This window comes from Onychomys torridus, chromosome 4 (assembly GCF_903995425.1).
Source record: "Onychomys torridus chromosome 4, mOncTor1.1, whole genome shotgun sequence".
NCBI classification, from domain to species: domain Eukaryota; kingdom Metazoa; phylum Chordata; class Mammalia; order Rodentia; family Cricetidae; genus Onychomys; species Onychomys torridus.
In genome coordinates, this window is record NC_050446.1 from 49,176,073 (window position 1) to 49,198,756 (window position 22,684).

At 45.2% G+C, this 22,684-nt stretch overlaps 1 protein-coding gene across 4 annotated transcripts in view; it reads left to right on the plus strand.

Annotated features, from left to right (window-relative positions):
• The window catches only part of Rapgef4 (Rap guanine nucleotide exchange factor 4), a 269,226-nt gene that overhangs the window by 227,628 nt on the left and 18,914 nt on the right, over positions 1 to 22,684 (plus strand). For all 4 annotated transcript variants that reach the window (XR_004944679.1, XR_004944680.1, XM_036183312.1 and 1 more), the window contains 9 exons: positions 7,852 to 8,002; positions 10,043 to 10,131; positions 10,795 to 10,825; positions 11,038 to 11,116; positions 11,584 to 11,730; positions 13,416 to 13,513; positions 19,201 to 19,326; positions 19,732 to 19,910; positions 22,533 to 22,623. Coding sequence is in view for 2 of the 4 variants with exons in the window: in XM_036183312.1 (XP_036039205.1) it covers positions 7,852 to 8,002; positions 10,043 to 10,131; positions 10,795 to 10,825; positions 11,038 to 11,116; positions 11,584 to 11,730; positions 13,416 to 13,513; positions 19,201 to 19,326; positions 19,732 to 19,910; positions 22,533 to 22,623 (991 nt within the window). In the remaining 2 variants the exon portion in view is untranslated. The remainder of the gene's footprint in view (positions 1 to 7,851; positions 8,003 to 10,042; positions 10,132 to 10,794; positions 10,826 to 11,037; positions 11,117 to 11,583; positions 11,731 to 13,415; positions 13,514 to 19,200; positions 19,327 to 19,731; positions 19,911 to 22,532; positions 22,624 to 22,684) is intronic.

Here is a 22,684-nt window from a genome sequence, read left to right on the forward strand (position 1 = left end):
GAAGTACCATACCTAAGGTCTACTAAACACTTCATCTGTTACGGAAGTAGCCCTGATGTCTCTTATCCATGTTAACTCATTTCATCCTCTCCTTGGAAGCTGACAAGAGCATCTCAAAGCTCTACGCAAGACTACTTACGTGTGAGCCTAGACCATCCCATTCTAGACCTGCACTCATTCAAGGGAAGGACAGTGGCCAGCGTGTTAAACTGTTCCCCAAAGGCACACAGGAAGCAAAGAGGCCCCAGTTCAGAGAGGAAAGAGCAAGTACTCTGAAGCCAGAAGGTCATGTTTAAGATCTCCAGCTTGCAAACCACATGGGCAATTATGCTTAACCTCGATGAGAGACCTTTGTATAATAGGGGTAATTATCCTTGCCCTACCCACTCTCTAGGTTGTTGTAAAGATCAAATGAGGCTGTGTGTGTGAAAGTACATTATAAACCCTGACATCCCATTAAATACCACCACGATTATTGTGCCATCATGAGAGGAGTCTGGCATCAGGTAAAGACTGCAAAAGCTTTGTCTCCTCGGTGGGCAGATGACCCCCAAAGTTTGTTTTCAGTTGCAAGCGGAGAGATCTTGTATGCAAAGCAGGGTTTTCAAAAACAACAACATTGAAGAGTATCAGTTTGAATGTTGATAAGTGTTTTATAAATAGCTGCATAATTAGCATGTACTTACTGCAAAAAGTATACATAATCTTTTATTCCCTGTTGTAGGCTGTAATGAATCTGCTGTCTCCACATCCTAGGAGGTTTTCACTTACTTTCCCTGTGATAATTTTAATACATGGCACCATTATTAGCTGAATTAAGAATAAGTAAATGAGCAGTTAAAAAAATACAGAAAAATTACAGGTGCCTGTGGTGAGTAAGATAATAACTAGGTAAAAATATATGAAATAATTACAGTGTTTGAACGGCAGAGCCGGCATGGGAAAATGACTCAATGGCATATCAAGCCTTCTGTAGGGATAGTAGAAAGAGTGCAGCCTGCCTGTGGCCTTCACCTCTTCCCCTTTCAACCCCGAACACACACCCTGTCTCTCCTCAGCCCAAGGACATGACGCTGAACCAGCTGGTCCTCCTCTGTGGAGACAGTCACCCTGGAAGCTTGCTTGTCATCGTGTAGATTCAGCAACCAGTAGTGGAAGATCCCGTTTAAGAGGTGTGCCAGATGTTTGGACACCTGTGTGGACCTCCTGTACCTGGTGGCACTGGAATCATTATAAACTGCCTCAGAGACAGATCTATGACCTGTGTTTGACATCTTTGTGAAGAAAAGTTTCAGGTCATTTGGATAAAAGTCTGGAGCAGCTGTGATATTTTTGAAGTATTTTCTGGAAAAGTACATTCTGTGTTAGCATTTCCCAATTGTGTAATGACTTCAGATAGTTAACCAATCAGTGTTTGAGAGCTTTTTTGTGCCCAGTCCCCAGATAGTAAATGTAGAGATCCACTGTGTCTTTAAACCCTGGACCCAGCCCTGAAGGGTTCTGACTCCGTGCTTCTGCACGCAGAGCCATCCCCTTTAGAGAGAAGGCTGAGTCTGGAACTGGAATAGTTGGTAGAAGTGACCATGTTGGGTTAGTTAGTCACAGCAACACTGTCAGCAATGAACATACTGCAGAGGGTCCAGTTCATACATTAGCAGCTCTGGCCTCCCTGACTCAGTTTACCCAAGCAGCAGCACTTGTATTGTTATTTTTTGCATGTTCTGTGTATGCTGTGAGAATTTGCGTACATTTTTCTCCACCTCCAATGAATTTTTCTCATACCCAAGAGACTTCTAAATCTACTACATAGCACATGTTTAATAAGGAGATGAATATCATATGAACTGGATTACAGCACCCACTGGGGAAAGACTATTGGAGGATACAAGAACCTGAGTTCCAGTCCTGAGAGTTTCACTGTTAGACTTTGGGAATCATTTAATCTTGTTCTGCCTCAGTTTTTCTGATCAAGTTGAAGGAAATGCTATCAAAAGGCTATGAACTATGATTCCTGTTCCATCGGAAATCAGCTGTGCCTAAGTGACGAGTCTAGCCCTTTAAACTATGTATTTTCTTACAGACCTTCAGCCCTTCTCACATTTGGGGTAGATTTGTGGAAGTGAACAGAAATCACTCCTTGGAGCCATCTCAGATAGCTAATTATCTGTGAAGTCTTCTCTATGTCCCTTAAGAAACAGATTCCAGGGCCGGGAGAGAGGACTCAACTAACGAAGTGCCTACTGGGGGGGGGGGGGGCCGGGGGCAGGCTAAGGTCATAGGGTCATGCTGTTGGTTGGTCTTTGATTCTTTTCTGGGGGACCCTCTACCCAGCTCTCATATAAATCACACATGGAGGCTTATTATCACTTATGAATGCCCAGCCTTAGCTTGGCTTTCTAGTTTCTAGCCAGCTTTCCTTAATTCATCCCATCTACCTTTTGCCTCTGGGCTTTTCCTGTTCTCTTACTTCTGTAAATCTTACTCTTACTCCATGGCTTGCTGTGTAGCTGGGTGGCTGGCCCCTGGAGTCCTCCTTCTCTGGCTGCTAGCTCTTAGATCTCCAATCTCTCTTTCCAGATTTCTCCTTCTATATATCCCCTCTGCCTGCCAGCCCCACCTATCCTTTCTCCTGCCTTGCTATTGGCCAGTTCTCTATTAGACCATCAGGTGTTTTAGACAGGCACAGTAACACAGCTCCACAGAGTTAAACAAATGCAACATGAGCAAAAGTAACACACCTTACAATAATATTCTACTACAGGTTCAGATCCCCAGAACCCATGTAAAAGCCAGGTATGATTTGTAACCTAGCAACAGAGGTAGGGTGGGAAATAGGCAGATGGCTGGTGCTTGCTGGACAGACAGCCCTTTGGTGAGCGCCATGTTCAGTAACAGACTCTGTCTCAAGGGAAATAAATGACAAGATGAGGAGTGACCAAGGAAGACATCTCCCACCAACCTCTGGCCTTCTCATAGATATGTGCATGTGTGCGCACACACACACACACAGATGAATGCACAGACATCCAGGGTGTTGCCTATGAACGGGCAGAAGCTTTGAGCACAGGAAGAGGAACTTAGCTATAAAAAGAATATTAACTCAACTGAGTTTTGTAAATATAAACATCTGTGAGAGGAAACGCCAGACTGTGTGAAAGAAGTCAATTATTTTCCTATGTGGGGGAACATCCTTAGCTTTCATGAGAAAAGCAGGAACACCTCCCCCATTTTCTTCCTAGTTTTGGTCAGTTCTAGCAGCTGGGTGGTTCAGGCTAGAGATGACTCTAGGAAATTAGAACCGAGAAGTGAAAGGAGAAAGGAAGGGGAGGAGGAGGGGAGGATGATGATGATGATAATGATGAGAACAAGCGGACTCTCACTTTAAGAATTTTGCTTCCTGCCAGGCAATGGTGGCGCACCCCTTTAATCTCAGCACTTGGGAGGCAGAGCCAAGCGGATCTCTATGAGTTCAAGGCCAGCCTGGGCTACAGAGTGAGTTCCAGGAAAGGCATAAAGCTACACAGAGAAACGCTGTCTCAAAAAACCAAAAAAAAAAAAAAAAAAAAAAGAATTTTGCTTCCCTTAGAGTTAGGGAGATATAGGGAGATTGCTCAGTGATTAAAAGCACTGGCTCCTTTTCCACAGAGGGCCTGGGTTCACTTCCTGGCACCCACATGGCACCTCGACCCCAGTTCCAAGGGACCCTACACCCTCACAATGCATACATGCAGGCAAAAGCATTCATGCATAAAAAAATAAGTCCAACAAAAAACAAACCATGAAGTCAAAGAGTTAAAAAAAAAAAAAAAAGATTTCCACTTCCCAAATGAAGTTATTTTTGCTAACATAGAACAAGCACTAAAGTAGAGCCCGAGGCCCTGTTTGGAACAGTGGGCATGAGAACTGTCGGGGTTCATCAGCCTTGCTATTCACTTCTGACGCCTTTAGCCAACAGAGCTCCTTCCCTAGAACCTTAGGGTTTTTCATCTTTAAATATTTCCTCCTAGGTTTGTAGGGAGCATTGTATGTGTATGCTCGTGTGAGCATACTAAAGATGTTTTATAAACGTAAACTTCTACATACACTTGAAACATTATCATATTTATTTGCCCAACTATGTATTCTGTCATTTATTATAGACAACAACAAACAAACAAACAAAACTAGATTTCCACAGCAACAGAGAGGTCAGGAACAACCTGTGTGCTGATTTGCAGGGACAATACAGACCCTGGCTGTCAGCCACAGGTGTCCTGCTGGTACTGCCCAGCCAGCACATGGGCATTTGTCCTGCTTCCTCAGTCTTAGTGAAGATAACCTGGATAATTGTGATTAAATACCCTTGGTGCCAACTTGTACTTTCAGACTGTTTGATTGTCTTACACATAGGAAAGAGTCTCCTCTACCCTTCATTTCCGCATATTTCCCAGTGCAATAACCCAAGAGACAGGACCTAGGTCCGCCATACCCCTACCACTGAGCACTGTGTCCTCCTCTATGGAGTACCTTTATTAGTGATAACTCAGTTTGAGTGGTTTCTCGGCCCACATATTTGTAAGAAATTTAGAGTTTTCTTTAATTGTTCGCTGTTTTATTTTAAAACACATTTGCTTCTTAAAAACCAAATCAAAGGGCTGGAGAGGCAGATGTCTCCATGACTAAGAGCATCTGTTGCTCTTGGAGAAGCGCTGGCTTTGTTTCACAGCACCCATGTGATGGCACATACTCATTTGTAACTTGAGTTCCAGGGAGTCCAACGCCCTCTTCTGGTCTCTGTGTGCACTGCATGCGTATGGTGCACTTACATGCAAGGAAAGCACCTATACAAATGAAAAAAAAAACACATAAATAGTTTTAAAAAGCAAATCATCACTTCCCTCATTCCCTATTGAGGTGATTTTCCTAAATCCAGGGCAAGGGCTCCCACTCTGTCCAGCAGCTCAGTAGAAACCTCCATTCCCTTTGATGATGTCACCATCTTCAAGTGACTCAAAATCCTATCTCCTGTGTAATGAAATCTTTTTAAAGACTCTAGTCCGTATAGTTAGGGAACAGTGTGCTATTCTTTTAAAGTTGATATGACATGTTCAGGACTATATGCGCATTTTCACAGTATAGGGCCATCAGAAAGATGTTTTTCATAGACATTTTCACTTAGTTCTAGCAAAGTGGATGGAGAGAAGCCTAGGTTGAGGGAAGGATGAAGTACCTAAGTGAGGGTACAACTTGGAGTCAAGGTAGCTGGTGTAGAGAGTGAGCTTGGAGAAGCCTGGCATGGTAGGGCTTTAAAACACGTTCTATTCAGATTTCATAATTTTACTACCTCATACATCCCGCGGTTGTCCAAACCCCACAGCCTTGCCTCCGTCTTAGCCATTCTTACTCTCTCCTACTCACTCCAGAAATGAAGTTTTAAAATAGGACTTTCTGAGGCCTGATCTCAGCCAAGTCTCCACATGTCTTCATTCATTTTGTCCTTGTACTAGAACACCAGACACTCGGTCAGTTACAAAGAAAAGAGGTGGATCAGGTCATGGTTCCAGAGGCTGCAAGTTCAAGGTGGCCACATCTGCTCAGTGTCTGATGAGGGCATCATCCTGCTCCAGGCAGAAGGGCAACTGGGCATGTAAAAAGAGAGCCAAGAAAGGCACCCACATGCCTTACAGTGATCCACTCTAGTAAGAACCAATCCATTCCTGAGAACTAATACAGTCTCTCAACAAAGACATTAATGTCCCTTAAAGGCATCACCTTGTGGTATTGTTGAATTAACGACTTAAAACCTATACATTAATCTTGGTGGGAACATACCATATCGAGACTATAGCACCACACAGCATACAAGTTACTGTAAAATCAAGCAAAAGAGACCATGAGAAAGCAGCTTATTTTTGTTATGTTCGTTTGTGGTCCCTAATTCTCTTTGGATCAACCTCACATTGCTGTTATTAGCTATATCTGAAGAGAAGCCAGAAGTTTCTCAGTTCACCTCATTCCACAGGTGAGCAAACAGAAGTCAGTAGTTCCCAGTAACTCAGTCCAAATCAAAGCAATAGACAATGGGAACCAGAGGACTCAAGCCCAGATTCTCCAGGCCTCTGCTGAGCCGACCAGCACGTTTGGTCAGTCAGCCCCCAGCAGTGCTGATGCCTGCTGTACGTGGTGGTCACTAAACTTTATAACCAGTGTTACAGTTCTTAAGAAAGAAAAACCCAGTTATTCACATATGTATGCATATATATGAGCAAGAGACCAAAGGGTTAATCAGAAAAGAAATAATTTTCACATAAAGTGATCTGTCTTCCCTCTTTTTATTGTAAGCTCAGAGAGAATTGTAGCAATACAGCTTGAGCAATTTTCTTTTTTATGAATCTCGTGCTCAATTTATGAAAGCCATTTTGCAACCCATTTACATGCAGTAAACCTTTGCTTTAAGGTTCTGTCGTTTGCCTTGATCATGATTATTTATAGTTCTCTCTGAAAGGCCCTTTCGGGTTTAGCTCTGGTGTATAGCACTACCATGAGGCAGGTTTCTCCGATGCCTTCTAAGCTGTGGCCATCAGCTAGGATGTGGGTGGTCTTGTTGCTTGCTATCAGACTCAGGAATGTGGTCCTGTGGGAAGAGAGCTCTCTGGATCTCCCAGCCAGCTCTGCCCCTTCCTGGGTAATCACAGCCTTTCATGTGCCTTTAGTGATTGTTGCTTTGCTTATTTTTACAAAGGAAACAACAGTGTCTTCACCAGGTGGTAAAGTAGAGTTTCCCCAAGGTCCTTTTTGTATATTTTATGGCATAAACTGTAAAAGCTAAATTGTTTTATGAACTAGGTGATTTTGATATGAGCTACTATAAATCACTAAAAGAAGAAAAGCGTGTCTAATCTAAAATACTTGTGCTGTCCCTACAAGAGTGTCAATGGCAGCATGGCCCTTTACTTTTGGCATGTGGTAGGCACTCAACTAAGTCTTGAATTCTCTTGATGAGTAAATACAATTTTGAGATGAAAGTCAAGGCATGGTATAGAACGCAGGATGAACAACATCAGCCCAAGCCTCCTAGGGCTTGTCCTTAAGATGGCTAGCCATTTGTGCACAAGATGATAATGAGGTAGGATGTGGCTCTAAGCAAGAGAAGGGGGTGTGGTATAAGGAGGGTCTGGAACCCTCACAAGGGACTGATTATGTACAAATGTTCTCTCCCTAATGCATAGTGAGTTTAAATACTTCTACCTTGCTTGTTCATATAAACAGGACAGGGTGTACACCCAAATGAGTTAAGTTGAAATTTATGTAAAAAAGGGGATCCTAAAGCTGGGCAGTGGTGACACATGCCTTTAATCCCAGTACTCAAGAGGCAGAGGCAGGTGGATCTCTGTGAGTTCAAGACCAGACTGGTCTACAGAGAGAGATCCAGGACAGGCACCAAAACTACACAGAGAAACCCTGTCTCAAAAAGTCAAACAAAAAAGAAGAAGAAGAAGAAGAGGAGGATCCCAAAGATGTGGGTAGACTTATGGGACCCAACAGGATAAAGCAAAGAACCCAGAGATAAACACTGGGAAATCACGTGACTATCCTGAGAGGTGAAGTACAGCTGAAGCTAGACCCTACAGAAATATTGGCAACACATTAGTCTGTGTAGTCTGACTCCTCAGTCAGCTATCAGGTAAAAGTGAGCAGGAGTCCCCAAGAGTGTGTATGTGTGTGCTTCAGACCCTATGGTGGGGAGTCTCTCGGAGGACCAGTGAGGGAGATGGCGTCAGTCTGAAGCTGGGATCTGTCATTCTCTGCATTGCAAGTAGCGCGTTGAAGTGGGTGGAAAGCAGCTCTGTGGTTTCCTTGACTCCTTGGCACTTACCACGCACAGCCTTCTCAAGGTACAGAACAGGAAAGAATGGACTATGCCCTCAACAACAAGAGGCGGGTCATCCGCTTGGTTCTGCAGTGGGCTGCCATGTATGGGGACCTCCTCCAAGAAGATGATGTGGCCATGGCTTTCCTGGAGGTATGTGGGGGTCATCCACTCCAAGACTATCCTTTTGTCCCATAACACAGGGGTATACAGCAAATGGTATAGAGATGTAATTGCTGGGTCTCGACTCTGTTAGCATGTTCACTATCAGAGAGGAAGTGTGATAAAGAAAAACCTCATCCCACCACCCTAACTCACCAAGTGGTAGCATTGCAATGTGTTATCGGCTGCCCTCTTCTCTTCCTATGTTTGAAAGACGTGCAATCACATTAGTACCCAGCATTTTGCAGGCTGCTTTTCTTACTTAGCTCCATCAAGATTTGCCCAAGTCAGTATGATCTTTGTAATAAAAAGTTCTGATGATCCACAAAGGCCACTCATCTCTGCTTGTATTGTACCATTTTATCCTTCCCAGAATAATTGTACAACAAACATTTTTTTTTTTTTTGCATGTAGATCTGTCTTTAGTTACTTACTCTCTTAGGAGGAAGATTGCTAGGACAAATGGTAGGTGGGTTTGGTGCCTAAGAAGCCGATTGATTCAATGAGGAATTGCCAGGGCAGCCAGGAGTCAGTTTGGAATGGATGTTGCTCCCTGGCCAATACCACTTCTAGCTCAGCTGTCTTTCTTCCCTGTGGCTCACTGCAGCAGAGCTTTGACCTTTGACACTAGAGTAGGTAGGACCCCATATCCATTGGTAGAGACCTGTACTGCTAATGGAACCAAGTTCTGTATATGACTGGTTTTTTGTTTATTTTTTTCTGCACATAGCTATTCAGAATGAAGTTTGCTAATTCAGCACCCTAGGAGGTAACCTACAGCAACTGATACAAAAATACTACATATGCTGTAATAAATATTTAAATTCTATGAATTATTTATTTCTGGGATTCTCCATGTAGTATCCCAGACTGTAGTTGGTGACAGGTAGCTGACACAGGGGGACATGACTCTCCCAAGATAAGGGGGACAACTGTACTCACTCTCCTCCAGAACTTCACACGAACACTCCTGTACAGGTAGAAGATGGTGTGGTTCCGTTCCAAAATTTCCAGTCTATTGCTCTCAAATTAATTTTCCAAAAGAATCCTGCCTCCTGTGTCATCTTTGATGAGGCCTCAGAGAAAGTAGACTATGATGGGAAGGGTCATTCAAGGAGTCAGGATTTTGAAAATAAGGAATATGGTGGCTTGAGACCATGTGCTGACTTGCCTCCCCCCATAACTACTACAGTTGCCATGGTCCACCACGGAGGCCACTGCTCCTGAGAGACACGGGGAATAGGTGCTGCTGTCACTACTGGCTGATGGTCCCAGCTCTGAGAGCATCCAATATGATGGCGGCACAAGCCCACAGTGTTGAGGACCGGGTCTGCGTTTGTACCATTAACAACCACACTGGTGGTATATTAAATAAACAGCAAACACTAAAGTAATAGCACAAATAAATATTGTGGTGGTTGCGGCGGTGCACGCCTTCAATCCCAGCACTCAGGGAGGCAGAGGTAGGCAGATCTCTGTGAGTTCGAGGCCAACCAGAGCTACACAGAGAAACCCTGTCTAAAAAAAAAAAAAAAAAAAAAAAGAAAGAAAGGAAGGGAGAGAGAGAGAGGGAAATTATTAAAATTTCTTGGAGATAAAAGAGCGGGGGGGGGGGGGGGGAGTGTTTGAAGTGTAGATTGTCAAGCGGTCTATTACAAAACACTGCCCTTTGTGTTCTTCTACACAGGCACATATAAGTTCACTGCAGTTTATTGTTTTAATTTTTGTTGTGGTAAAATGTAAACAACCTAACATTGTTTTAGCGATCTTAAAATATACAGGTCATGGATGGTCATTTCATCACCATTGTCTATTTCCGGGACCTTTTCTCATTAGCAATTTTCAATGTAAATGTTTACTTCCCCGTCCTTCTCTCCCTTCCTCCGTCCCCTCCCACCCTCTCCTCTCCATGAGACTACAGTCTGGGGGTGCTAGCAACATACATGGTCTAGGAGCGAGGCTCTTCTGTTCTCTAGAGAACCATGCTCCGTTCAGCTCTCGTTAAGACCCTGTCACCTTTTCCGATTACAGGAATTCTATGTGTCTGTATCAGATGACGCTCGGATGATGTCTGCCTTCAAGGAGCAGCTGCCAGAGCTGGAGAAGATTGTCAAACAAATGTAAGGAGGGGCTCGGCTCTGGGGTGTACTTTCACCAACTAGGTGCCTGCCTCATGATTAGAATGTCTCCCCAAAAAAGTCTTTGCCTGCAGAAATGGCTAGCACTGGTCTATCATTCATCACAACATGTTCTGATTTGTGTCACAGGCCCCAGGCACAGGTGGCAATGAGGCTGGACGAGGAGAAGGCTGGATGCCCTCTTTGCTAGCACCCAGCAAATAAAATAGTCCGTGGGCATTTGGGGACATTTGAAGACAGTTACCCATATGGGAAATCCACTCTTTGCTGCTAAAGCCGTTAATTGAAAATACACCTGTCCTTGTAGTGGTGAATTTGGGGGCTTTCCGTGCTATTAATGAACTGTTAGATTAAGTACTGGAGAGTAAGTAAGTGATCAGATTGACTTTGAAAGCCAGGAGCCAGGGCACTTAATCTCAGGGCTGCTCAGAATCTGCCTGTGATGAGAGCTAGTGGCTTTGCTGCACTCTGACCTCTGACTGTTGGGGGGAAGGGGAGTGGTCTCCCATTGCTGCCCAGAGAGATTGTGTGATTTCACTGCCTAACACAAGATTGAAGTAATGTACAAATAAAGCAGCCTGAAAGAACGGTAGTGGCGGTATTCAATGGTGGTATTCAACGGTGTGCTTTCTCTACTTCTTGTAGCTCAGAAGATGCAAAAGCCCCACAGAAGAAGGTAAGGGGTCTTCAGAGCCCAACACTGTCTGTACCCTGTAGCATTATGATTATTCAGAAACATCGGTGTGATGGCTCCTTTGTATACACAAAAATCTATTTGCTTTATTCCGGGGCTCTGATTGCTTCTACATGCATCTTCTCTTCTCTGAGTTGTGAGGACACGTTAGTCACTTGCTCTCCCTTACGTCACTGTGGTTATTACTTTTCCAGCACAAGGTGCTTTTGCAGCAGTTCAACACAGGGGACGAGAGGGCCCAGAAGCGCCAGCCTATTCGTGGTTCTGATGAGGGTGAGTAATCTCTCATGTGAAATATTTATAGTCAGGCTAAAATCTGCCCCAGGAAACCACAACAACAACAACAACAACAACAAAAGCCCTGCTCTTGGGTGTGGCCCTTGGACTCCTGATAAGTCCTGTTCTTGGAGTCTGGTACGCAGACAGAGCTGAGATGCTTGCCCACACCTCACTGACACTACCTCCCCTCAATTGCCACTATCTCTTAGAAGAATGTGTGTTCTCTCAGGGCTTGGTTGTCAAGATTATCACTTCTAGGAAGAACCGCGTGGAAGGCTGTGGGAACCTTATGGATCCCCAGAGCAAGGTGCAGTGCTCCTTCCCCTGCCCACCTCAGAGCTGGGCTTCTGAGCAGGGAGTGTGCTCAGGCCCTGACCACACATATCTAACTACTGTATAGAGCTTCTGTTTTTCTCTGAATGCCCAAGACCATTTTCTCACATTGCCAACTGTCTCTGAAGTTTTGTTTAAGGTCTACTGCGTGGACCATACCTACACCACCATTCGGGTGCCCGTAGCTGCCTCAGTGAAGGAAGTCATCAGTGCAGTGGCTGACAAACTCGGCTCTGGGGAAGGCCTGCTCATAGTCAAGATGAATTCTGGAGGAGGTAACAGCCTGGATTAGTATTTGGGACTTTTGTGAAATAAGCCCTCCTGTCCACTAAAAACCATGCAAGGAGTTGGCGAGGCCGTTTGTGGCTGGTCCAAAAGGATGGCAGAGGTTGTGTGAGCTCCCAGGAGTAACGGAAATACTGTGAGAAGAGGCAGGCTTCTCCGATGTCTACCATCCCCTATCTCAGGTTCCCACAGAAAGGAGAAGAGGAGAAGTGATTTATGGGAGGCAGCTGTGCTGGAATTTCAGGCATCTGTATCAGCCTGGGGCTTTTTCCATAGAAACCATAAAACCTCTGTGGGCCTAAGAAAGGCACTTGGAGTTTGGCGGGCTAAGGCTCCAGGTGTCCACAGAACTGAAGTTGGGGCAGTGTCGGACTCATTCTTTCCCACAGATGACAATTTTCTCCTTACCCAGTAGAGCCATGGAGCCCAGCTGGTCTAAAAACGTGAGCACTCCACTCCCCGACCTGGGACTAAAATTCCTTTCCTTGTCCCTGATTTCATCATACCTGAAACGTCATTTTGGGTCATCATGTACGTCCTGACCACTTTCATGTAGCAAGGACAGAAATGAATTAGACACCCTCTGTGTCATGAGGAGGGGTTAGGAAGTAAATGAACATCAGCACCACATGCTGGCAGGGTTGGGAAGTGGTCACCCATAATGCAATGGGACAGTGTAGGAAGGAGCTCGGAGATCAAGTCCCCAGAGAAGGCTTCACAGCCATTTGAGGGGTCCTTTAGTAATGGAGGGAAGCGTTTCTGGCTCATATGATGGATGATGGATTCTCAAGTAAGTCCTCTCCTTCTGTTTTTGTCCCAGTTGGTCCGGACCCAGGATGAACGGTTCATTTATTATAATCTTCCCATAGGCATCCCAATACATGGGTATTCATTTAAATGATAGTGTGCTGTTGAAGCCTGCCCCTTGATGACCCATCTAAAATCTTAACTGCTCCCTGACACATACTTTCTAACCCCTTCCCTGCTCTACTTTGTGGCCCTCATCCCATCTCACTAACACACACACACACACACACACACACACACACACACACACACTCATTCATTATCCCTCTGTGTTGACTGGGATTTTTATGCTTTATTTCTCTCTATCATTATATTTTATCTCTATCATTTCTTTATGTGTCCCTAATGTCTGGAATGTAGTAAGTACTAAATATATATTCAATAAACTAATTCGTAAAATATAGACAGGGGCTTAAAGTTGTTAAACTCTGTGACCTTCCAAATTGGGAGCAAGTGAAAACAAAAAGATATATTTTGGCAACTAAAATCATGTGAGATCTCTGAAGCTTCCCTCAAGGTTTCTAAAAGTGATCTTTCTACCGCCAAAGGACCAGGCTTCGTTACTATCAAGAAACCTAACTTGCTATACAAATGGCTGTGTGGCTTTAATAAATAATTACGGTTGCAGAGTAGGTCTGGGTGTTTCTGCCCCTGTCGTGTGGTCATTTCTGATGGCATCCCAAGCACTGTGCAGCCACATGAAAGTCCTGTCTTTTTTATTCAGTGGATCCCTTCACCCCTGCATTTTATGCAGGTGCGTTTCGTGTTCTGGTAATTCACCAAGCTGGCAATTTGTTGGTGTGATTAGGGCAGTGCAGCAAATCTCAGATGGATTTAATAGGCAATCTCATGCTTTTTATGTTCACAGAAAAGGTGGTGCTCAAACCTAATGATGTTTCAGTATTTACGACACTCACCATTAATGGACGCCTGTTTGCCTGCCCGCGAGAGCAATTCGACTCACTGGTAGGTGTGAATGGCCTCCTCGGAACAGTGTGTGCAATCAGAAAACCTTGTCTGCAGCTTAATTTCACAGCCACACTGAGGCTGGTGGCTGAACATTCTCAACTGTCATGTGTCTCGTTCAACACTGTGGTCTGCCAGGAAAGCCTCAGGTACTCACTGGAGATGCCTCAAGCTTCAGATGCTCTTCTGTGGAAATTAGCCAAGCCACACCGCCGTGGGGACATGGTTTAGTGTTCCGAACCTTGGTTGGGATTCATTTCATGGAAATGTCTTTAAGTTCAGTATTAATGTTCGAAGTTGGAATGCTCAGATCAGGAGGGTGATGATCAAAAAGGAAGCCCCAGTCTGAGGAGACTCCTGGAGGAGGACAGGTGGCAGGGCTGCCATCAGGTCTAGAAGGGCGTCAGGTCTAGAAGGGCGTCAGGTCTAGAAGGGCGTCAGGTCTAGAAGGGCGTCAGGTCTAGAAGGGCGTCAGGTCTAGAAGGGCGTCAGGTCTAGAAGGGCGTCAGGTCTAGAAGGGCTTTTCCCTCAGCATTCTCTCAGGTCCCTCAGAGGGATACCAGAGGTCAGAACACTTGTCTGCAGCCACCCAGAACCCCTGCGAAGAAAAGACACAGTCCTTTCTGTTTATCCTATAAAAATTAAGTGTGGAATTGACTATCTATTAAGAGATCGTAGAAGCCACAGGACTAGTTTCGGTTTCACAAAGCTGGTTTCCTCTGTGTCTGGACCCATGGGCTTCTCTTGTTAAAAAAGAAAGAAAGAAAGAAAAAAGACAGTATATGGGTGAGAGGTAAACTTAAAATTTGGAGAGCATTCCATTTCCTTAGTGGACAGATCTTGCTAGAACTTCAGACGGGAGTCAGGTTAGAGAGTGTAGTCAGGGTCCTTGGTAGAAAGTGAGGCCTTGGGTTTCTGCCCAGCACTTCACAAGATGTTCTTCCAGATCTTGACACAGCTCCTTTTCCCTGATCAGGACCCTGGTTTCTGCTTCAGGGAAAACCATGGGTTTTTGTTCATTCATTTTTTTTTTTTTCAAATATGGTCTTACTACGTAGCTCATGCTGACCCCTAAGGTTTTTTATTTGTTTGTTTGTTTTTGTTTTTGTTTTTGTTTTTGAGGGTTTTTGTTTTATTGTTGTTGTTGTTTTTTTTCCAAGACAGGGTTTCTCTGTGTAGCCCTGGCTGTCCTGAAACTCACTCTATAGACCAGGCTGGTCCCGAACTCAGAGATCCGCCTGCCTCTGCCTCGAAAGTGCTGGGATTAAAGGCGTGTGCCACTTCTAGGTTTTAATCCTCATTCCTTAGTCTCCCGAGTTCTGGGATTACAGGTGTGTGCCACCAGAGGCAGAGGGATAGCTCACAAACACCATCTTGTTTCACTTAAGGAAGAACAAACATTACCTGGTGCCTTCGACTCCCTGCTCAAGCCCTCATCCTAGCGACCAGCACAGGGAGAGCATCATGGAATCACCATCCTTTCTGTGTATTCTTTGGCTCTTTAATCACCTGCCTTCATTCCTCTCTGGGTAAACATCTCTCGGCATTGAGCAATTAAGAAATAAATGAATGAATAACCAGGAAACCACATAAAGACAGAAGGAGGAAAGTTGAGTCCACAAAGTTGTCCTCTGACCTCCCCAGGTGCCATGAAACGTTTGCCCTTCCTCTCCCCCCACCGCCCACATCAGGCATGCACATAGAAACTTTGAAAAATTGCTGTGTGTCCAGCTACCCTCTCCTGGAAACTAACACCTTAAGCAGCCAGCGTTGCTGATGTTTCATGGAAGGTGCTGGGTGAAGTGTTTGTCACACAGCGTGCTGGGGCCTCTCTTGCCCGCTGTTCCTTGGCTGCTGTGTTGAGCCAGGGGGTGGACACGTAGGCATGTGGACTGTCTCCAGCTCCCTGGGGGCAGACACTAACTTTTTAAGCTTCTGTTTATTGCACACAGTCCTTCGGCCTTCCAAGTTCTGGGCTCTGGCTTATCTTCCGTTTGAAGGCCTGAGTAGCTGGAAGGAATTTGCTTGGCAACAAGGACCCTGGCCATGAACCTCTCAGCTGGGGGTGGCATGTCTCTCTGTGCTCACAGAGGTTGGGCCTTACCTGAAGAAGCCCCTTCTCCGACTTGCTAAAGTGTTGCCGTGAGGACCATCCTTCTAGAGTCATCGGAGGATGAGTGCGGGGCAGAATGTCGATGGATCCGTCAGATCTATCAGCACACACTTACCACTTGTCTGCTGAGCGCTCAATGCTGTGCTAGCTCCCGTGGCCAATATGACAAGTGCCCTGGCACAGCTGTTCTTAGGACAATGACAGGTCAAATTAGGATGAGAGTAACCCAGCAGTCCAGAAGAAAATGAATGTTCGTATTATTGTGCTGTCTACTAGTAGAGTGCCAGTTGATCCCACTGGGTAAGGGCTTGGATTCGGAAGCTTTACTCTCCTGAAATTTTGTGTGAGTATAAATGTTAGTACAAAGTCAATTATAGCAAAGCTGCGGTGTGCTGGAATTTGGCTCTCCTTCGAGTCGCTCACTGGTTCCTCCGACTTTTATTATGTATCTGCTCCTTTGCTCCATGTTCTGTGGCTGTTTCTGGCTGTGGGATAGTCTCAGAGACAAATCCTTCATAGTTGGTGTTCCTCAAGGAGCTTGTGATGACCAGTATGTCATCAGAGAGAACCCACTGTGACAAGTTCCCCATAAGGGGGTGTAGCACAAGCAGAGAGGGGTGCTGGGTGTAGGTTGCTTAGCCATCAGCTTGTCACTGACAATTAGCACCCCCTTTTTTGTGTTAACTCTCTGGACATAGGACCATGGTGATGCTATTCTTCCAATCACCTTCCCCCAGCATTAGTAAAAATGTCATCTCTCAATAAGGTTGAGGGGGAAGGGGGGCACTCTAGGGGTCCCGGGATGGGGGCTTGTCAGTTCTCAGACACTTGTGCTGGGCAGATCCTATGTAAGCTCTGCAGTGACTCACCAGCAGGACACGTCCACAGAAAAATGGCACAAGGAAGTGTTTCCTGTGGGGTCCAGGCTCAGCAGGTAAATCCCCCTCCTTCAGAGAGAGACACTCCTGCTGCTCATGGAAGACACGTGAGGTGGGCCTGGTATTCCCACCCAAGGAAGATGGAGATTCTACAGGACTTTCTTTTACATCCTGGAGTGGTACAGGGATGGCAGCCCGGCATCCACTACCAAAAGAGCTTCCCATCTTGCTTAGTGGTGAAAACTCCACAGGACTTGTCGGGTTAATTAGTCCTATCTCTCAGACACCATAAAACCTGAAGGAAAATGCTAGAGAGGCAGGTAGATGGAGTCACTCCAGCCTCAAGGAAGGAGCCCAGAGCAGCTGTGCTCACAATGGCAGCCCCAGGAGGGAGGGAAACCACAGAGAGCCAGCCTGACCTGAGCCGTGGTCCTAAGACCTGGAGTTTAAAAACTCTGTCTACTGTTCCACCGAAGACCTGCCCTGGGCTGAAACCATCCTCACCTGGTTCCATGAGCTGCTTGCCCATCAGTGTCAGGTCTGTTTGGAGTTGTTGCTTTCCGTCTGTTCTCTATGCTCTGCTGAGTGGGTTCATATCCAGTTCTGAGCCTGTTGCACTGGCCACACTTTCCTGTGTGCTTGGAGCACTGTAATCCCTCCAGAAAGTGACCTAATTTGAGAGAGGGGACCTCCCTGTGCCAAGGACTGGGTTTACATGCTGCACTTAAATTGCTCCCATTTAATCCTCTTAACAAACCTTGGTATTAATACCCTAAGTTGCCAACTTAGATAGTATAACCCTGATTTCCTGGAGCTAGAGACAGACAGTAAAAGATTAAGGGATCGTGTCAAGCATGAGTTGCTATAGTGGGGTTTATGTTTTCTGCTGTTTTCCAAGGCCGGCGCTAACACGGTCTATTATCTTGCCTGTGACTAAACCTCGTCTCCTGAAGAATCTCAGAGACTCTCTCAAAGCTGTTATTTGGTGCCTCTGTGCAATCTGTTCCTGCACATCAAGTCTCCTGGCAGCTTCCCCATTTCCAAGCCACCCTTGCCATCAGCCTGGCACGGGCCATCCTGAACAAAGCTTTTCTCGCTCACCTGCTCACTGGCTCTTTTAATCCTCCATCACACACTGATTCCAAGTCTGCAGCGTCTTTCAAAAGGTCCATTCAGGTGCCTCCACCTGCCTGTCTATGTACCCAGTAGTCTAGTCTGTTGATGCTCTGTCTCCAGATGTTCCAATGAAGTCCAGCTAGTGACTGCATCCACAAGAAGCACAGCACCTGTTAGTGGAGGAGGATTCTATTATACTGTAAACTTGACTGCTCATCTCGCAGACTGCACTTTCCAGTGCGGGAACCACCCACACCCTGAACATGTCATTTCTTTGGTGTCTAGAACACAGGGGCATTTATTGAATACAGTGGTAATGGTGATGCTGATGAAGCCTGTAGAATATTAGTTTCTAACATGAGCCCTTTCCCTGACTAATGCTGGGGATGGAGCCCACAGCCTTGAAAATGCAAAGGAAGTGCTCAACCAGAGTTATATACCTAGCCCTGTGATGTGAATATTGAATATCTGAATAGTTAGCGTCATATTGGCAAATAGTCTTTTCCTCACTACATGTTCTCAGTCTTTACAGGTAAGTATTAAGGTATTATACACTCCCTCATCACTCACCTTACAAAGTAAAAACACTTTATAGAGCATTTCTCCAAATACAAAAGGAGATAAGTGAACCAGATGAAAACTTCGACCAAGAGTCTTGGCCATAGGAGCAGAGTTTGGGATTGCCCCAAATATGGAAATAACCTTCTCAGTCCAATAGCTCTCAGGAGCTAAGGACTTGGAAATCCTGTGTGGACTCAGTTCACAGCACTCTCCACCACCTCACCATTTTAAGGTGGTGTGTGAAGACGTGGCTGTGGCAACTTGACCTCAGTCACCACCAGCAGTTAAGTGGTACTTACTGTAGGTAGAAATTCAAACTCCTATGCTAGTACTTAGCTTTAGAACAGTTTCCATGGGAACGTGAGGGGAAGGTCTCCAAGAGCATCCTCCATCTTTACCATGGAAAAGAAAGAGTTTCCAGGTACCTCCAAGCCCCAAGCAAAGGAGGACTGAGGTGTTTATCTAATTATTCTTTACCAATAAAAACTCAGGAGTCAGATATCAGGGTAATAACCTGAATGATCAGAGAAGTGGTTCCACTCAAAAGATGGAGACCCTCTCTAAGCCCCACTCTACTGTTTTCTGTCTCTCTATCTGCCCTCAGTCCTCCGAAACCTCTATGGCTAATTTTGGTCAGCTAGTAGCTAGCTCCACCCTCAGATTCCAAGCAAACTTTATTGTCAGAATGCAATCAAAATATCACACAACAGAGACCCTTCTCAGGCCATCCTTTGTCAAATCTTACTTGCCATGGCTTGTAGTTGATTATGATGGTGGTGGTAATAATGATGATGATGATGGTGGTGGTGGTGGTGGTGGCATGATGATGGTGATGGCAAAGATGGCCTTGAAGCAAGCACAACAAACAGCAAAGGCATTTTTAGCCTCAAAAACAACATTTCAAAATATGCCTCCAAGTGTCCCCCAAACCCTTTCCCATCAAAAACTCCCTAAAGCATTTGACGCTCAGCACTTATTCCTTTTGTGGTTCTGATCCAGTTTTTCACAATTATTCCCAGACTCCCTTGCCAGAACAAGAAGGCCCAACCACTGGGACAGTGGGAACTTTTGAGCTGATGAGCTCGAAAGACTTGGCGTACCAGATGACAACATATGATTGGGAACTCTTCAACTGTGTGCATGAGGTAAGGTGAGCAGCCAGGAGCATCCATGGGTTGGTTCTGTAAGGCTCTGGATGGAGCCCGTGTGCTTCACTCCACTGGCATTTCTGGGTGCTGACATATGGAAGCCACATGATGGATTTGTGCATGCTGAGCTTATAAAACCCTCAAATATTAAAGAAGAAAATCTCTGTGATGCTTTGCTATGTCTTCCAGAGTCTATTAAGCCAATAACACCTAGTTTATATTTATATATTCCACACGCCTCACGAAGGCCCTTCAAATCTATATGACAAGTCACATCCGGGTTAGTGATTGAATTCACATCTGCTGCTCGATTGAACGCTTTCTTGACGCATAGAGGAGCCAGGCTGGCGTTTTGATTTAAAAGCCAACAAATAAGTGAAATTGTTTTCCTTTCTGTTCTAGCTGGAGCTAATCTACCACACATTTGGAAGGCATAATTTTAAAAAGACCACAGCAAACTTGGATTTGTTCCTGAGGAGATTTAATGAAATTCAGTTTTGGGTTGTTACTGAGATCTGCCTTTGTTCCCAGCTCAGCAAGCGGGTACAGCTTTTGAAAAAGTTTATCAAGATAGCGGCTCAGTAAGTGTCTTTAACTTTGGAGGGGAAAAAAAATTAGTCTCTGAGCTGTGCTCTAACGCAGGGTGGAAGAACTGCCAGCCGCTGAGTTCTTGTAAGAGAAGAACGTCTTCTGGATTTCTAAAACAGTTAACATCAATATATAAATTAACATCTTGGATATGGGTGCTGGGGTCAAAGTGGGGCTCAGTTTTGCTCCAAACTCCTCAAATTGCCCCCCCCCCTTCTTGTGTTTGAAGAATGCTTTAAGTAAGCAAATGCCCCTTTGCAGAAACTTCTGTTGTAAGGCTTGAAGCCGGCGTCCCACATGACACGTTCTCACCAGTAGAGGGCAGTAGAACATGCTGGAACAACAGCTAATCCAGCCCAGCCAGAATAGAATCAGTAAAAGGCATAAAGGCCAGCTAACCTGGTACTAGGAAATAATCTCCATACACATCAGAGAAAGCACACATCTTATAAATATTCTATTTTAAATCACTTCTTGGGAAACAATTTATTTGCTGCAGGGGCCAGCTAGGTTTCTCCCTGACATGAATTTAATCTTCTCTCGCTATTTAGATACGCCTGACGACCTCCTGTTTACTTCCATGTTTTTGGTATCACCACAGTACTAAAAATAAAAAAGCTAAATGTGGCTTGTGGCTGTGAGACTCCTTCCCTTTCTAAAGGCAGAGCCCCAGCTCAGGAAGGTTGGGAGAACACGTGGCTCTGGCCAGGCAATTTTCTTGAGCCAAACAGTTGGGATCCCACACAGTCTGATTCCCAGAGCTAAACAAAGAAGGAAAAGCTACCTGGTGTTTTATAGGTGCCGGCTTGCCAAATGCCGTGAGTTGTTTTGCCAAACATGTTGAGGGTACAATAGAATACCAGATCCTTTCAATTCGCATGCGCTTGCTCTTTCTTTGGAAAAGCTGGCTATCTGAAGAAAGGTTTAGTCGAGTGTGACCACTTTTCCTAGCAGCACCAACGGCCTCTGTGCAGTGAGCAAATGCCTTCACGTGTTTGGAATGAGTGGTTATGGAAACTGTGACGGGTGTGCTTTCCCATCACAGAGAGCATTCTCTCTTCACCTTAGCCAGCGAGTGCCAAGTGCAGGGGGGAGGGAGGCTGCCCTTTACTTCATGGAGGCAACACAGATGAGCCTCTCTAAAGAACCGGGAATTTTTTTTTTTTTTAATGTTTCTGCCTTTGTGATTTGTCCTTCTTCCTTCTGACTCTGTGGATGATTTAGGTGGGTGTAGCCTTCCCTATATGTCAGCTGATTATTCAACCATTATTCAGCCCTGTTCTGAGGCTCCTGTCCTGTAAGGAACCTGTCTACTCAGCCTGGCTGTTAAAGACGGCAGACTATCCGTAACCCAGAGTCTATGAGAAGGAAACAGAAGCTATAGTCAATAGCGGCTGTTTGGCCTGCTGTCTTTCGAGGGCAGCAGCTCTTGGCCCTGTTCGGAGCTTAGCAAAGTTGAGGGAACAAAGTTGAGTTGGTAACAGAGCAGGTCTGAGCTCCAGGCAATTCTCCCACAGTCACTTATACAAGACAAGGCAAGTGTATGTACGAGGTGACGTTAGCTCCTGACCTGGGAGTCACTAGCCAGCAACATAATGGCTTTGCTTGTTTTCTCACGTGTGATCTGACCCTGTGTAGCTCCTCCAAAGTGCTTTTCCCCATCTCCACAGGCATGTGGAGAAGTGCTCATCGCTAGTCTTTGAGTTCAGTATGAGCAGCCAAAGCTTTAACCATGCATTGAGCCTTCTGCAAAAATGTTTATTCTGACACATATTAATGGCACCAGTCAACTTAGATAACCATAAGGATTTGTGTTTATTATGAAATGAGTGCGTTCCCTTTTTAGGGGCCTGGTGTGAAGAACTTAAGGTGTGGGTGTTGTCGTTGGCCATCAGGTACACCAAACACCTGGGATAATGTCACCATTTTAATAAGAATTTATAGGCTTGGTCCACATGCTTCATTCCCAAATGTAAATACTCATAATGGCATAAACACAGATTATCAACCTCATGTCAGCTAAACAGAAAATCAGGTTATTTTGTTATTGATGTGATAAGTTATCTCCCAACTTTAAACTTCTGGAGAGCAAGTGCCCAAACCCCAGGATCACACCTTGGAAGCTGATACTTTTCAACAATCTAGTGTCATTAATACAGCATGCAAGAGCCAGGGTGACCACAGTGTTGTGACATCCTTAGCTCCTTCCTACCTGCCAGGTCAGAGCATCCACCTCCAGGTCTCAATTCCTCCAACATTTTGCCTTCCCTTTTCCAATCCCATGGGATGTCTTCCTCTCCCCTCTTCCAGATTCACCACAGCTTTTAGTAAGTTTAGGATTATAATTACAACCCTCTGGGGAGGTAAATTTAAATTGCTTCTCAAACCCAAACCTCAGTGTCCAAAATCATCGACTTAAACTCTAGTGGGGTGTTGGGCAGCAGGGCGTGGCTACCCAAGCAGAACTCCTACAGTGTGGCGTTAAATCTGTCACTGCCAGTTCACATAATCGAGTCCTGATGACTATTCATGACTATCAGAAAATAGAACTCTTATTTTTTTTAATCTTGCTCAAGAGTGGCATTCTACTTAGACCCTTGCCTCTTGTGTTTCAGCTGCAAAGAGTACAAGAATCTAAATTCCTTCTTTGCCATCGTCATGGGTCTTAGTAATGTCGCTGTGAGCCGCCTGGCACTAACGTGGGAGGTAAGCTGCTGCTGCTGCTGCTGCTGGGATCCAGCTGTGACTCTTGCCTTCGGAATAAAAA